The sequence below is a fragment of the Phyllostomus hastatus genome, unplaced genomic scaffold (assembly GCF_019186645.2).
Source record: "Phyllostomus hastatus isolate PE091 unplaced genomic scaffold, TTU_PhHast_1.1 phas_scaffold_555, whole genome shotgun sequence".
NCBI classification, from domain to species: Eukaryota; Metazoa; Chordata; class Mammalia; order Chiroptera; family Phyllostomidae; genus Phyllostomus; species Phyllostomus hastatus.
In genome coordinates, this window is record NW_025334036.1 from 5,384,153 (window position 1) to 5,396,438 (window position 12,286).

The 12,286-nt window shown below is 47.4% G+C and overlaps 1 protein-coding gene across 2 annotated transcripts in view; it reads right to left on the reverse strand.

Moving 5' to 3' along the window:
• The window catches only part of AGBL1 (AGBL carboxypeptidase 1), a 479,354-nt gene that overhangs the window by 433,234 nt on the left and 33,834 nt on the right, over positions 1–12,286 (reverse strand). For both annotated transcript variants that reach the window (XM_045825119.1, XM_045825117.1), the window contains exons 2-4: positions 7,101–7,164; positions 5,252–5,398; positions 3,157–3,288 (exon numbers count right to left, since the gene is read on the reverse strand). In XM_045825119.1, coding sequence (XP_045681075.1) covers positions 3,157–3,288; positions 5,252–5,398; positions 7,101–7,164 — 343 coding nt within the window. The remainder of the gene's footprint in view (positions 1–3,156; positions 3,289–5,251; positions 5,399–7,100; positions 7,165–12,286) is intronic.

Sequence of the window (12,286 nt, forward strand, 5' to 3'; positions counted from 1 at the left end):
GGCTTGAAAGCAGAGAAACTCTCTGGTCTTTTCATCCCTGGCTAGAAATAAAGCTCACCTACATAGCCCGCATTATCTTCTCACACTACCCTCTTCCCAGAGGGGGTCCAAGCCATCACATTACACTTCTCATTCTCTGATGGTCCCTGGCACTTCCCCACTGAATCAGCGTAGTCAAGGCAATTGCTGAACAGAAGATTCTTCTGTAAGTAGACCTTTGTGTTTCTGGCAATGACTTCAGTTCAAGTTGTTTCACCACCCACCAACTTCCCAGAAGATACATGCATGCACGCACGCACAGGTATGCATGCACACATGCACACGCCCACACAGGTGTGCAGACATATCTGCATGTGTGCACACATACATGCACACAGGCACAGTCAAAGGTCATCCCAGTGGCTTGGACACAAACTCTTTGGATGTCACTTTCACCCCCAATGATTCCCTTGAGTCCCTGCAACATCCCCAGTACCCCATGCCACATAGCTCACTTTAGGAGGGCTCTGGTCATGTCAACAAAATAAAAATTTTTTAAAAAGGAATCTACAGGATACAGAATTGCATTGGTTTGGCAGGAGGCAAAAGTTTCAGTGCGACAAAGGAAGAAGGCTCTCTTCTAAGGTATGACTGGGTTTTCTCTTTCCTCCACCGCTCTGGTCTGGTAACACAGACCCAGCCTGGTTCCACGGAACACAAGCAGGAACAAGGGGTCATGGAGAGGCAGAGAGAACAAGGGAGGCTTGTACTGGCTTGCTCCGAGCCTCGGGAAAGGAGGATACGTGGAAATTTGAAGGCTCTGACCGAAGTCACCTCAGAGAGAGCCTGAGGAGGCTGTCTCAGCTCCACAAGGAACGTGTGTTCTGGCGCGTCCTCCGTGCACACATCCCTCCCGAGGCTGGTGCAGGCGGCGACTGCCTGGATCAGAACCCAGGGACTGGACATCTCCATCCTGCCTGCCTGCCTGCCTTCTAGTCTCATGGCCACCGTTTCCAAATCGGGAACACGCGCTAGAGCAACTTCCTGGCAAAGAATTCAGCAACATGCTAGTATCAAGCAGAGTGAAGGAGGAGAAGAGTGCTAAGAGCAGAACTTCTAACACAGAAGATGTTAGACTTGGAACAGGGGGAGGATAACAATAAGAAATCTTCACTGAGCCCTCCCTGCTGGACGCCTGCCCAAGGTTAGACCTCTGACAGCTCTATAAATATCCCCGTTGGCCATCTGAGAGCTGCCAAGGGCTTCACTGGCTGTCACAGACCCGTTCTGCTTCCAGCCAATTCCTTCCGCAGATAGGAGCTGTTTAGAAAGCTTGCTGGAACATTCAACAGTGGCTAACAATTCACCAAAGAGACAGCCATCGTAGGCTTTATGAACTCTGCTTGCCTCTCATCAGTACAGTCAATGCATAGGGCCTGTAGTGTAATTTTTAAAATATCTGATGAAGCAGTTCGTGGGTACAGTACATGCAGTCTTAGAATATGAGACAAGTGGCCACCTCCTCACACCCACAGGCAAATCGCAGCATCTGTCCGAGCTCCCCGCTGAAGGCATTCTTCTGGATCTCTACAACCAGTACGCATAATGAGGAAGACACGTCATTCAGCCTAATTGTTCCTTAGGAAAACAAAATGAGGTGCTCGAAATCGTTGCTGGCAAGCTCCAAGTGGGGGAGGCACCCCTTCTGGCTACTCATGAACGAGAGCTGTCCTTCAGTCTAAGCCACAGCTCCTCCCTTCCAGTTTCCCTCATTAGAGACTGGTCTGGACAGAGCCGTCCAGCCCTTCCCAAACGTGCTGATTTTCTGCATGTGTGAGTGCAACACATAACACGTGAAACGTATGAGTCAAAGCAGTTCTGTCGGTGAACATGGGGTCAGGAATCTATCTCATCAGTCCCTACAAATATGTTCTCATCATGGGTTCTCCAAGCTTATTAAGAGAATTAACAGATGAACTAGGTACCTACTATTTTAGCAGTTCTGCACAGTCAGGGAGAAAAGGCGCCCACTGCACTCCCTGTGGGTGTGTTTCTCCTACCGTTTCAAAGGACCAGGGAAAGAATAGGGCAGGAAAGGGAAACTAATACTTCCGGGGCAACCACCATGTGACAAGCGCACCTGTGAACATTCTCTCACTCTCCCCACCTACCACGTCTGTGAGCTCGTGTGACTACCATGCTTTTTCAGGGGAAGGACACGTTCAGGTTGAGCACGTTCAGGTTGAGCACGTTAAGTGCCCCTGTCGTACCACTCTTAGGCAATGAAATCAGAGTCAGACAGAGGTCTTGCTGGATCTAAGCCCACAGTCCTTCCTCTAGAGCGCATTACATCTAAGTAATTGTCCCTTTCTGTCTGCAGGAAAGGGGCTTAGAAAGGTGAAATAAAAGTCTGCTCGTTATATGTGAGGTAGGAGGTACAGTATCTAATCTATTAATAAGAACTGTCTCCACATGGAGAGTAGAATAAACATGAGTTTGGAGTCAGAAACTCAGCCGCTATGACTCATCTGTATAAACTCAAGCAATCGCTTCACTCTCCTCGGCTTCATTGTTTTTCTTGGCCGTAGAGTGGTACGTCTAAATATAGGATTGTTATGGCGATCAGAAATAATCCACATCGGCGGACGGCACAGGAGGATGTTTCATGGGCGGTGATGTATCTAGTTACCTTAAGCACTATGTTGAGACGCACCGGGAGACGAAATGTGGCAAAGGATATTGTGATCCCTGAATAGCTTCAGGGACGTGGTGGGGAGCCGTGTGACGGGAGGGTCATTCTTGACAGGTGCGGCGCATCGCCCTGTGCCTTGCCTACGATAAGGGCTGAATAAAGCCTGCCCTCTCCTGCCATGGGTCCTTTTCACCTTGTAGTACTAACAGAGAGACCGAGGGCGCTTATGCGTGGTTCACAAGGGAAAACATCCTGACATCTAACTTTAGGAGCAGGCCCAAGAGCTCTACCTAGCTGTACAGGAGATGAATTAAAAAACTTCTCGCCGCCAGAACATGAGGTTCCACATGGTTCATCTTTTTGGGACCACGTATGTTCTCTATCCACACCCTCCTTCCAACCGCACCCCCAAGTGGCTTCCAGGTGTCCCAGCCCAGGTTCGGAAGCCCCCGCCCCACCCAGGAGGCCACAGCTGAGCCGCTTACCACTAGAGGCAAACACACGCAGAGCCCAGAGACAGTGCAGGAGGTTCTGGCTGCGGGACAGGTTTTTCCTGGCCAGAATCAATGTCACGTCCAGTGCTTCCAACTCCAGTGCCTTCTGCCCAAACTTTCTATCTGTGAACACAGATCAGTTCATCTTAGTTGTCTTGCACATTAATTCTGAAGACTGTATGATGTGTGGGGGACAGAAAAGCAAAGGCGATGGCGGGAAGAAGGTAATCATAGCTGATGAGACGTCTCAGATCTAGTAAAATGCTATTAAGTATGTTCCCACTGAAAGCAGGTAGCTCGGGAAAGCTAGTTCAGGGTACACATACGATCCGTTATTAACATTTACATGAAGTTTTGTGTGTTGTCTGACTCGCAACCCTTTTGTGAAGGATGTTTCTGGCTGTCCTCAGACACGAATGAGTTTAGTAGGGTATAAACTCCTTCCTTTAAGATATTTCTAGAGTTAAGGATATGTAAGTTACATGACATTTAAATACAGTGCGTGGACAAAGATTGGATTCTTCTTTGAACATGTCTGTAAAAGACAATGTTGGGAACATTTGGAGAAACTGAAATGAGTCTGAATTATTCATTCATTGCTAATTTTGTTAGATTTGAAATCGTGGTGTTGTGAATACATAGGAAAATGTCTTTTTTCAAAGAAATGCACTTGCAAAGTATTTAAGAGCAAAATGCTATCTATAATTTTCCCTAAAATATTTCAAATAAAAATAAAGAAAATATAACAAACGTTATATATAACAAAACATTAACAGTGATTAGATCTAAGTAATAGGTAGATGAGGTCATCTTTCTATATGATAGAGAATTTTACAATAAAAAGTGAGAACACAATTCTAAGAAAATAACATATACTCCCCAAACTTCTCTAAATTATCGATCCACATAACCTGATATTTAGTGTTGTGGGCCAGGCATCATTATTTCAGTAATTAGTGAATAAGAATAGAAATAAGGGGAAAGTCCCTTTCATTCTACGATATGTTCCTGGCCCTCACATTTGTTGATACCCTTTCCAAACTGCAAGGCGCGAAGAGTCGTATCCGTTTTTGCAAGAATACAATCACTATCAGATTCATCCCAAGTGACAATGTGTGAAACTGAGGAAATACCCTAAACCTGGTTTACCAACATCTGGCTCTGGACCACAGGACAACAGCAAAGAGACCCAGGCCAAACTCATCGGACCCATCCCCCCACCCCCCACCCCCCCCACCCCCCCCACCCCCCGCACACCAGGAAGAGAGACCTCTCTGCCCCCGGCCCCGTGAGCACACAGCCTCCTGTAGGCTCAGGCCTTGTCGGTCAGGCCCCGGCAACTTGATCATCAGTGTCGAGGGCTACACTTCCTTGGCGACGGAAGCTGTGTTGAGGGGATTATGAGAATAGTGGCATCCAGGTCTATCTCCTGAAAACGTCGGCCCTGCTGGTCTCTCCTCCCTTCCCCTGTGAGACCTACGGGACTCATTTGCCAGGCCCCTTCACCCACGTGCTCAACACGAGACAGACAGAATCTCTCGGCCCTAACAGCAACCCCAGAATTAAGCACAGATGCCTCCGCTTTGTAGACGAGGACCCCATGGCTCAGAGAGTTTAACTTGTCCAAGGTCACACAGCTACTAAGCGTCAGGGCCAGATACGAACCCCAGATCTGACATCCTAGCTGATATTATTTATGATGAGGGTACGTAACATATCTTTGCGGTGTTTTCCAAGAGTTCACTTGGCCCACTCTTTGCTTTGCTGACTTCTCATCCCGTAGGTTTGTCCTCCAATGTCACCTCTCCCCAGCCGCACCCCGCAGGGCCACAGCACCCCTTTCCCTTACAGCCATCAGCTGGTTAATTCTTGTTTACTTTCTACCCTCCCCCAGTTGAACATAAGCTCCGTGAGAGAGGGTCCCCTATCTGTCTTGGCCACTGTGGGATTCCTGCCATCACCCTTAGGTGTCTAGGACCTTCCTGCTGCTTCCTCCCTGCACTTTTCCACAAGAGCTTCCCAAACTGTCATAGGAACAAACGCAGAAGTGCCGTCCCGCCACCTTCAGGTCTGGGGGTGTGGGTACCTCGCAGGCCGACTTTGGCCAGCAGTCGGAAGAGGGGCAGGAGGATGTCATAGTCGGGAGACGCAGTCCTTGCTGTGTTCACCAGGGTCTGCAGAAGGGCTTCGCTGCCCCCCTTGCTGATCATGTAGCAGATCCTCCTGTCTGTGCCTACGGGGAAAGAGGGGAGAGCTGAGCCGTCCAAAACCACTCTCATTTCCCTGGAGCTAGAAGCAGAGCAAGGATTGATTCGTTTCACCCCAAACACCAAAGCTGTGTACTTCTTGAATTGACTTGTGTTAGAGTCGTGCTATTAGGTCAGGGGCCAGGGTGGGGGAGGATGAGATGTAGAAACAATAGAATACTTAAGTACTAGGTGTATTGACCTGTAGCACCTGTCAAAAAGGAAACCTGGAATCCACTTTCCTAAGAATCTATGGAGTCGTCAATGTACTGATGCATCTGTGTCTGTGTGTACATAAACATGCACATGGGCTTATGTATAATCACGCACTTTAATAGAAAAGGAAATACAGTATCCCCCTGCTGTAGGTTTGAATTATCTGGAACAGGGATTGGGATGACAGCTTATCTAGAACAGTATTATTGTTGGTGTAACAGTTCAGTAACTGATGGCAGGAAAAGATGGAAACAACTAGGGTAATCCTTTGAGAGACAAATGTCCAATTATCTCATCTAAGTCTGGGGCTCGGATAAAGTATATTGATCTTTGTACCTAAGAAGAGTTTTGAACAGGGACTCCCCCTCCCAACACACACACACACACACATTGTCCCAGGAGATGCTTGAAAGCAGTGATTACATTTCAAGTTGCAAGAGGTCCTAGGTGATTCTCTATGCACTGGGCCTGGTCACCCCAACCGAGGTGGCCCACAGGGTGGGACATTACCTGCAAAGAAGACCGTCTGGTTTTTCACCCTAATGAACAGCAGCCCCTCTAGTAATGGAACAATACTCAGTGCCTGGATCTGAAGGAGAACTGCAAGGTTTCATTCTAAGAGTTCCAGATCCCACCAGACCAATTAAAGGCAGCACTATTCCGAGACAGGAGGGCACCTCGCTCAGAAGGCTGCAGGGAAGTCACCCCGCCATTGGGGGGCAGCACACACTATGGGAACATCTCCCTATGAATGGATCCTTCCTCCTGGAGCTGCAGCCTGAGGCTCTGAGGCTTTGGAGTGTCGTTCATTTGGGGATGGATGTTTGGTGTTGATATTTCTTCCTAACGCAATGCGGCTGGCACACAGGGAATGGAAACTGAGTGACTGTTGGAACATCCGAAAAGCTGTGTTTACCAGGACTCTCACGTGGACATGAGCTCACGCAGGCCTGCCCCAGTTAACTCGGGTGATTCCAACGTAGCCAACTCTGTCATCTTATCTCTGAAAACCTGATGGCTTACCAACTGCTAGGTCCAGCTCCTGCCTCATGTTTCTGTCTCCAGTGACACATGGTAGGAGCTGCCAATACCCAGGTCTAAAACAGGCCACAGCGAGGGAAGCAGCGGGAAGAGAGAGGTCAAACTGCTGAGGGCTGAGAAGAGCTGCAGAAGCCTGGAGGTCCTCAGCCTCAGGGAGGAGATGCCATAGAACAACCACCCGGAGTCTAATTTCCTCCTACGTTTGGGTCACCGTAGGGTGCGCGACAAGACTGAAGAGCTCGAAGTACAACCAGCCCCATTTACACCAGCACTCATCAACCTCCGTGAAAAAGAAAGATGGGTGGGTGATTCTGTCTCACAGAAAAACTTGAGCAAAACCCCAGGCCACCCAGATTCCTGGGCTTCACCACAGCCCCACGCCCCCACGCCCCCACACCCACCACAGGAGGGACGACGGCATGGCCTACTCACCCACAGACAGCAGGTCTCCGAGCACCTGGAGGATGGTCAGGATGGATGCCCTGTCAGAGGAGCTCTGCAAGGAGAACACACGCAGCTTTCATTCAAAATGCAGAAGGAGGGAGGAGGCATAGTCGGGGGTGCACGTTGAAATGACAGGACTGTGCGCTCCCTTCCATTGAGAAAGACTTCCTGTGACAACAAATGCCCGAAGGGAGGCCCTGGCTGGGTAGCTCCAACCCAGCTGGTTGGAGCACCACCCCAAGGTGCCAAGGTGGCAGGTTCGATCTCCACTCAGGGCTGTGCATACCAGCAACAACCAATGAATGCACAACCGAGTGAAACAAGACAGATGGTTCTCTCTCTAAAATAAATAAATAAATTTTAAAAAAATATCTGGAAGGGCACTCCCTAAACAATGTCCATGGGGGAGCTTACTGAGATGAGGGTCCCAGGCACTCTGCCTCCTTATTTCACCTTCAGTACCCCGCCCCGAGGACCCCTTCTGTAGCAGTAAGATGGGCAAAAGAATAAGCGTTGATGGTTTATGTGGAAACAGCAAAGGAAAGGGGGCTTTTTGGTTGAAAGCAGCACAGTTCTATTATTTCAGTAGGTTCGGGGGTGTCCAACTTTTTGGCATGTCTGGGCCACACTGGAAGAAGAGTTATCGTGGGTCACACATTAAATACACTGCAACACGTAATCACAAAAAACTCTCATAATATTTTAAATAAATGTATGATTTTGTTTTGGGCTGCATTCATAGCCATCTTGGGCCACATGCAGCCCATAGGCTACGGGCTGGACAACTCCGGTTTAGATTCTTTTTAAGTGCAGGGCAGAGAGAAGAAACAGAAATCCAATAAAGTGTTCTGATGGAAAAAACGTCCCCAACTGATAAGGAAGAATTTTTATTTTGTCAAGAGTAACCTAGGGGAAGTACCAAATCTCATTATGTAGATATTCTATGGGATTCCTGCAAAATAGAAGTGCTATCACACAATATTCATCTTTCTCTGTCTGACTTATCTCACTTAGCATAATGCCCTCCAGTCCCATTCACACAGTCACAAATGGCACGATTTCCTTCTTTCTCGTGGCTCAATAATATTCCAGAGTGTGTGCGTGCGCACATGTGTGTTCTTTACCCACTCATGAAGGGCTCGGTCCTCCACGACTGCAACCCCTGCCCCCGAACTGCAGACTCCAGTCACAACTCCAGGTGGTTAACTGGACTTCCCACCAGCTGGCTGCCAATGGAAGGCTCTCACAGCATACCCATCGGGTTCCATGACTTCGCTTGAGCAGCTCGCAGAACCCAGAGAAACATGTTCCTTACTACATGAGCAGTTTCTAATGAAAAGATATAACTCAGGAACAGGCAGATGGAAGAGATGCACAGGGCAGGGCCGGTGTGAAGCCCTCCCCAGCACAGCACCGTCCCCACAGCTCCCGCTGTTCACCCACCCAGAAGCTCTCTGAACCCTGACCTTTGGGGTTTCTGAGGAGGTTTCCTTATAGTAGTCCCCCTTATCCACGGGGATACGTTTCAAGACCCCCAGTGGATGCCTAAAGTTGTGCATAGTGCCAAACCATATATATACTATTTTTCTTTACATACATACTTATGGTAAAGTTCAATTTATAAATTAGGCACAATAAGAAATTAACAATAATAATAAAACAGTATGACACTGTATAGTAAGTTATGCTAATGTACTCTCTTTCAAAATATCTTATTCCACCTATAGAACACTACTAGTTCTTAACACAGATCTTAGCAACCTCAGCGTGCGATTTTTTCTGTCGCCATTAAATTGAGCACTTTTACCTTTTACGTAAAGGAAGCACTTTCCAGCTTGCCTTCCACAGACTGGTACGGCCACCGTCACCACCTTTGTACTTGGAGGCCATTATCAAGTAAAAACAAGCATTACTTGCACCCAAGTCCTGAGTTACGGACACAGCAGTCGCCCGATGAGCAAGCGGGCTACCACGTGACGCACGGCCAGGAAGTGTCTACAGCGTAGACAGGCGTACAGCGTGCAGACGCTGGACAACACGGGCTGTCACACGCCAGGCGACGTAGTGGGTATCGCGAGATCTCACGCTTCTCAAAACGGCGCGCAGTTTCAAACGATTTTTTTTTTTTTTTACTTCTGGAGTTTCACATTGAATATTTTCAAACCGGGGTTGACTGTGGGTAACTGAAATCGCGGGAAGCAAACCAGAGAATAAAGGGGTACAATTGGACCTAGTGGGAGGGTTCAAGCTGGGGGGCGGGGCGGGGAAGGGTGGGTGCCTGAAAGTGCCCGCCCTCGAACCATTCAGGTCCCCGGTTATCCTGGAAACCAGCCCCCATCCGTCCCCAGAGGGTGTCCCAAAGTCCCCTCACTAATATAACAAAAGACACGTTTATAGCTCTCATCACTTAGGAAAGAGCAAAGGTGTAGGAGCTCCGGGCCATAAACTGGAATGAACAAAATACGTATTTCTTAGTATGAACCATAACATCATGGCAGGACTCTGGCTCTTTGAAAGTGGACCCAAAGACTGCTCACGGTAGGACACGAAGTCCCTGCAATGGTGTCTACTATTAACACTGACGTTTCTAGGTCCGCCTCCTGCACCCCCAATAATTGCTCTTCTTTCTGAGAAGAGGGGAGGAGGTAAAAGGTAAAAGCAAGTCTGTGCAAAGTTGTGTAACTTGTAAAAAAAACAGATTCATTAGTCAATGAATATAATGTATCAGTTAACCAGGAATTGTGAGCAAAGAAAAGGAAAAGAAGAAAGGAAATGGAAAGATGAGATAAAAAAGGAAAAAACAAAAAGAGAAAAACTATTAAGGTAGAAACTGATTAAAGAGGAGAAAAGGATCCAGCTTTAATTTCCTTTCATTTAATTATTCATGCGTTCATCCCACACACGTGCGTTGGAAACCATTTATGTTCCAGTCACCAGGTTAGGCAGCAAAGATACAAACTGATTGAAACCCAACCTGCCTTCGTAGGTGAGGATCTGGTGGATGATGAGGACCCTGGAGGGTAAAGGGCTGGGACGAAGGTAAGCATCAATGCTGGGAGAATGCTGGAGGGAGCATTTAACCCAGGCAGGTCCACGAGCGAAGAATCTGAGGAACCAGGCAGAGACAAGTGTGGGGGGAGTGTTCTGCTAGGCCGTGGCCCGTGTGCAAAGCATGATAGAGCCTGCTGACCCTGGGGGTCAGACTGCTCCCAATGTGACCAGATGCAATAAAGCAGTCAGTTGGTGAGGGGAATTGCGACTTTCTGCAGGCAAAAACCAGGTCTTATCCATCTCTGTAGTCTCATCTCCTAGGGTGTAATAGATAATCCATATATTTTATTATATTAACTTCTCAAGTCAAGGAGCTGCCTGCTTTATTACCATGTCCACTAAAACTCCCTGAGAACAAGCATTGTCTCATGTGCTTCTTTTGCACTTGCCCGAAGGGATGGAGAGCTGGGCAAAGGGAATACACTGAATCACCACCCCTTGGGAAGAAGGCTGTGCACCCATGAACATTCCCGTGTAACTGCTTTCAGGTCTGGGGCAGGAGTGGCTGATGGAGTGTTCTGTCCCCCGCCCCGGGAAGCACCCCCAGTTCATCTCCTCTAAGCCTTTCTGCTGTTCATGTGATTGGTTTTGAGGAGCTCCAGATCTGCGTAAGAAAATCTGAGTAGAAAAGTCTGGTGAGAGATTCAAGAAAAGATTTTTCGCTGGGAATTAAGGAAAAACATTGAAAACAAAGCAAAACAAACAAACAAACTCTCTTTAAATGTGCTAAGTGAAATAAGTCAGATGGAAAAAGTCAACAACCATATGACTTCACACATATGTGGCATATAAAACTGAAAGCAACAAATGAACACGCAAGACGAACAAACAAACAAAAGCTCATAGGCACAGACAAGAGTATGGTGGTTACCAGAGGGAAGGAGGGTCGGAGGGAAGTAGAAGAGGGTTAAGGGGGTCAAATATATGGTGAAAGAAGAGGTTTGACTTTGGGGGAGACAGACACAATGCAATATACAGGTGATGTGTTATAGAACTGTACACTTGAAACCTGCATAATTTATTCACCAATGTCAGACTGATAAATTTAATAAAATTTAAAAACAATTCTTCTCTGTCTTCGGACATTGCCATCTTCAGGACATAATCCTGGGCCACCGGTGACATTCTGAAGCCACTGAACCAACTCTGTGGAACCACCTACCTGTGGACTTTCAGGCAAATAAAATAATATATATGCTCACTTATAAAGCTGTTTCTATTTGGATAGTGTGTTATAGAATTTTGGTGTGATGGGCCACCTCCATGTGCCTTCTCTCCTTAAGCACTATGTTCCTATTAAACAGGGGGAAAAAATGACTTCACAAACAAGCTCTAGGACGAGCCCACCAGGAGAATCCTGCCGTCCCACAGAAACTAAGAGACAATATCGTCACGCAGATGTTGAGTTCATGATGCTCTCATGTCTGAGCCAGAATGGATCAGCACAATATTGCTTTTCTCTAAGTAAAAATTATGGCCATCAGTGGAGGGGAAAAAGCTCCACAAAACCTCGACTGGCATTAATTTCTGCACTGCTGTATTTACCAATAAATATTTTACACTATTTCAAAGAGTAACACAAAGTGTTATCTCACCCACTGTAATAATAAATGAGCAATTAAAGAAGGCAGGATACGATGGGCCTCAATTTTCTGTTAACGATTCTTTTAAACGAATCATTGAGTAATCCCCTGTTGTTTAAGACTTTCCTATAAAAAATATGGATCTGCCAAGTTTTCAGGGAGAGGCAGCCAGTCGGAAGAACAAACAGTGTCTTTCACAGTCTGTGGGGTTTTGAACTGCAATTTTCTCCAATACTGTTTCGAATTGGTTGCTCCCCTGGCTTGAGATTTTCTGTCTCTCCGTTGCCTTCCTCCTCCTGACTCATCAGGATGGTATGTCAACAAGACTCTGCACATCACTCAGCCTTTGGAGTCTCATCTCCAGCCACGCCCCCCCACCCCAGTACTGCACATGGCGACCACACAGGACCAGTGACGGTGCCCCAAGATCACTGGGGGAATCTGTGCCTGCAAAGCTGTGCTCACGATGCTGCTACCACTTCTGCAGTATGATTTTGCCTCCTGCTCCCTTCCCATGAAACCTGCTTATATTTCAGTTCC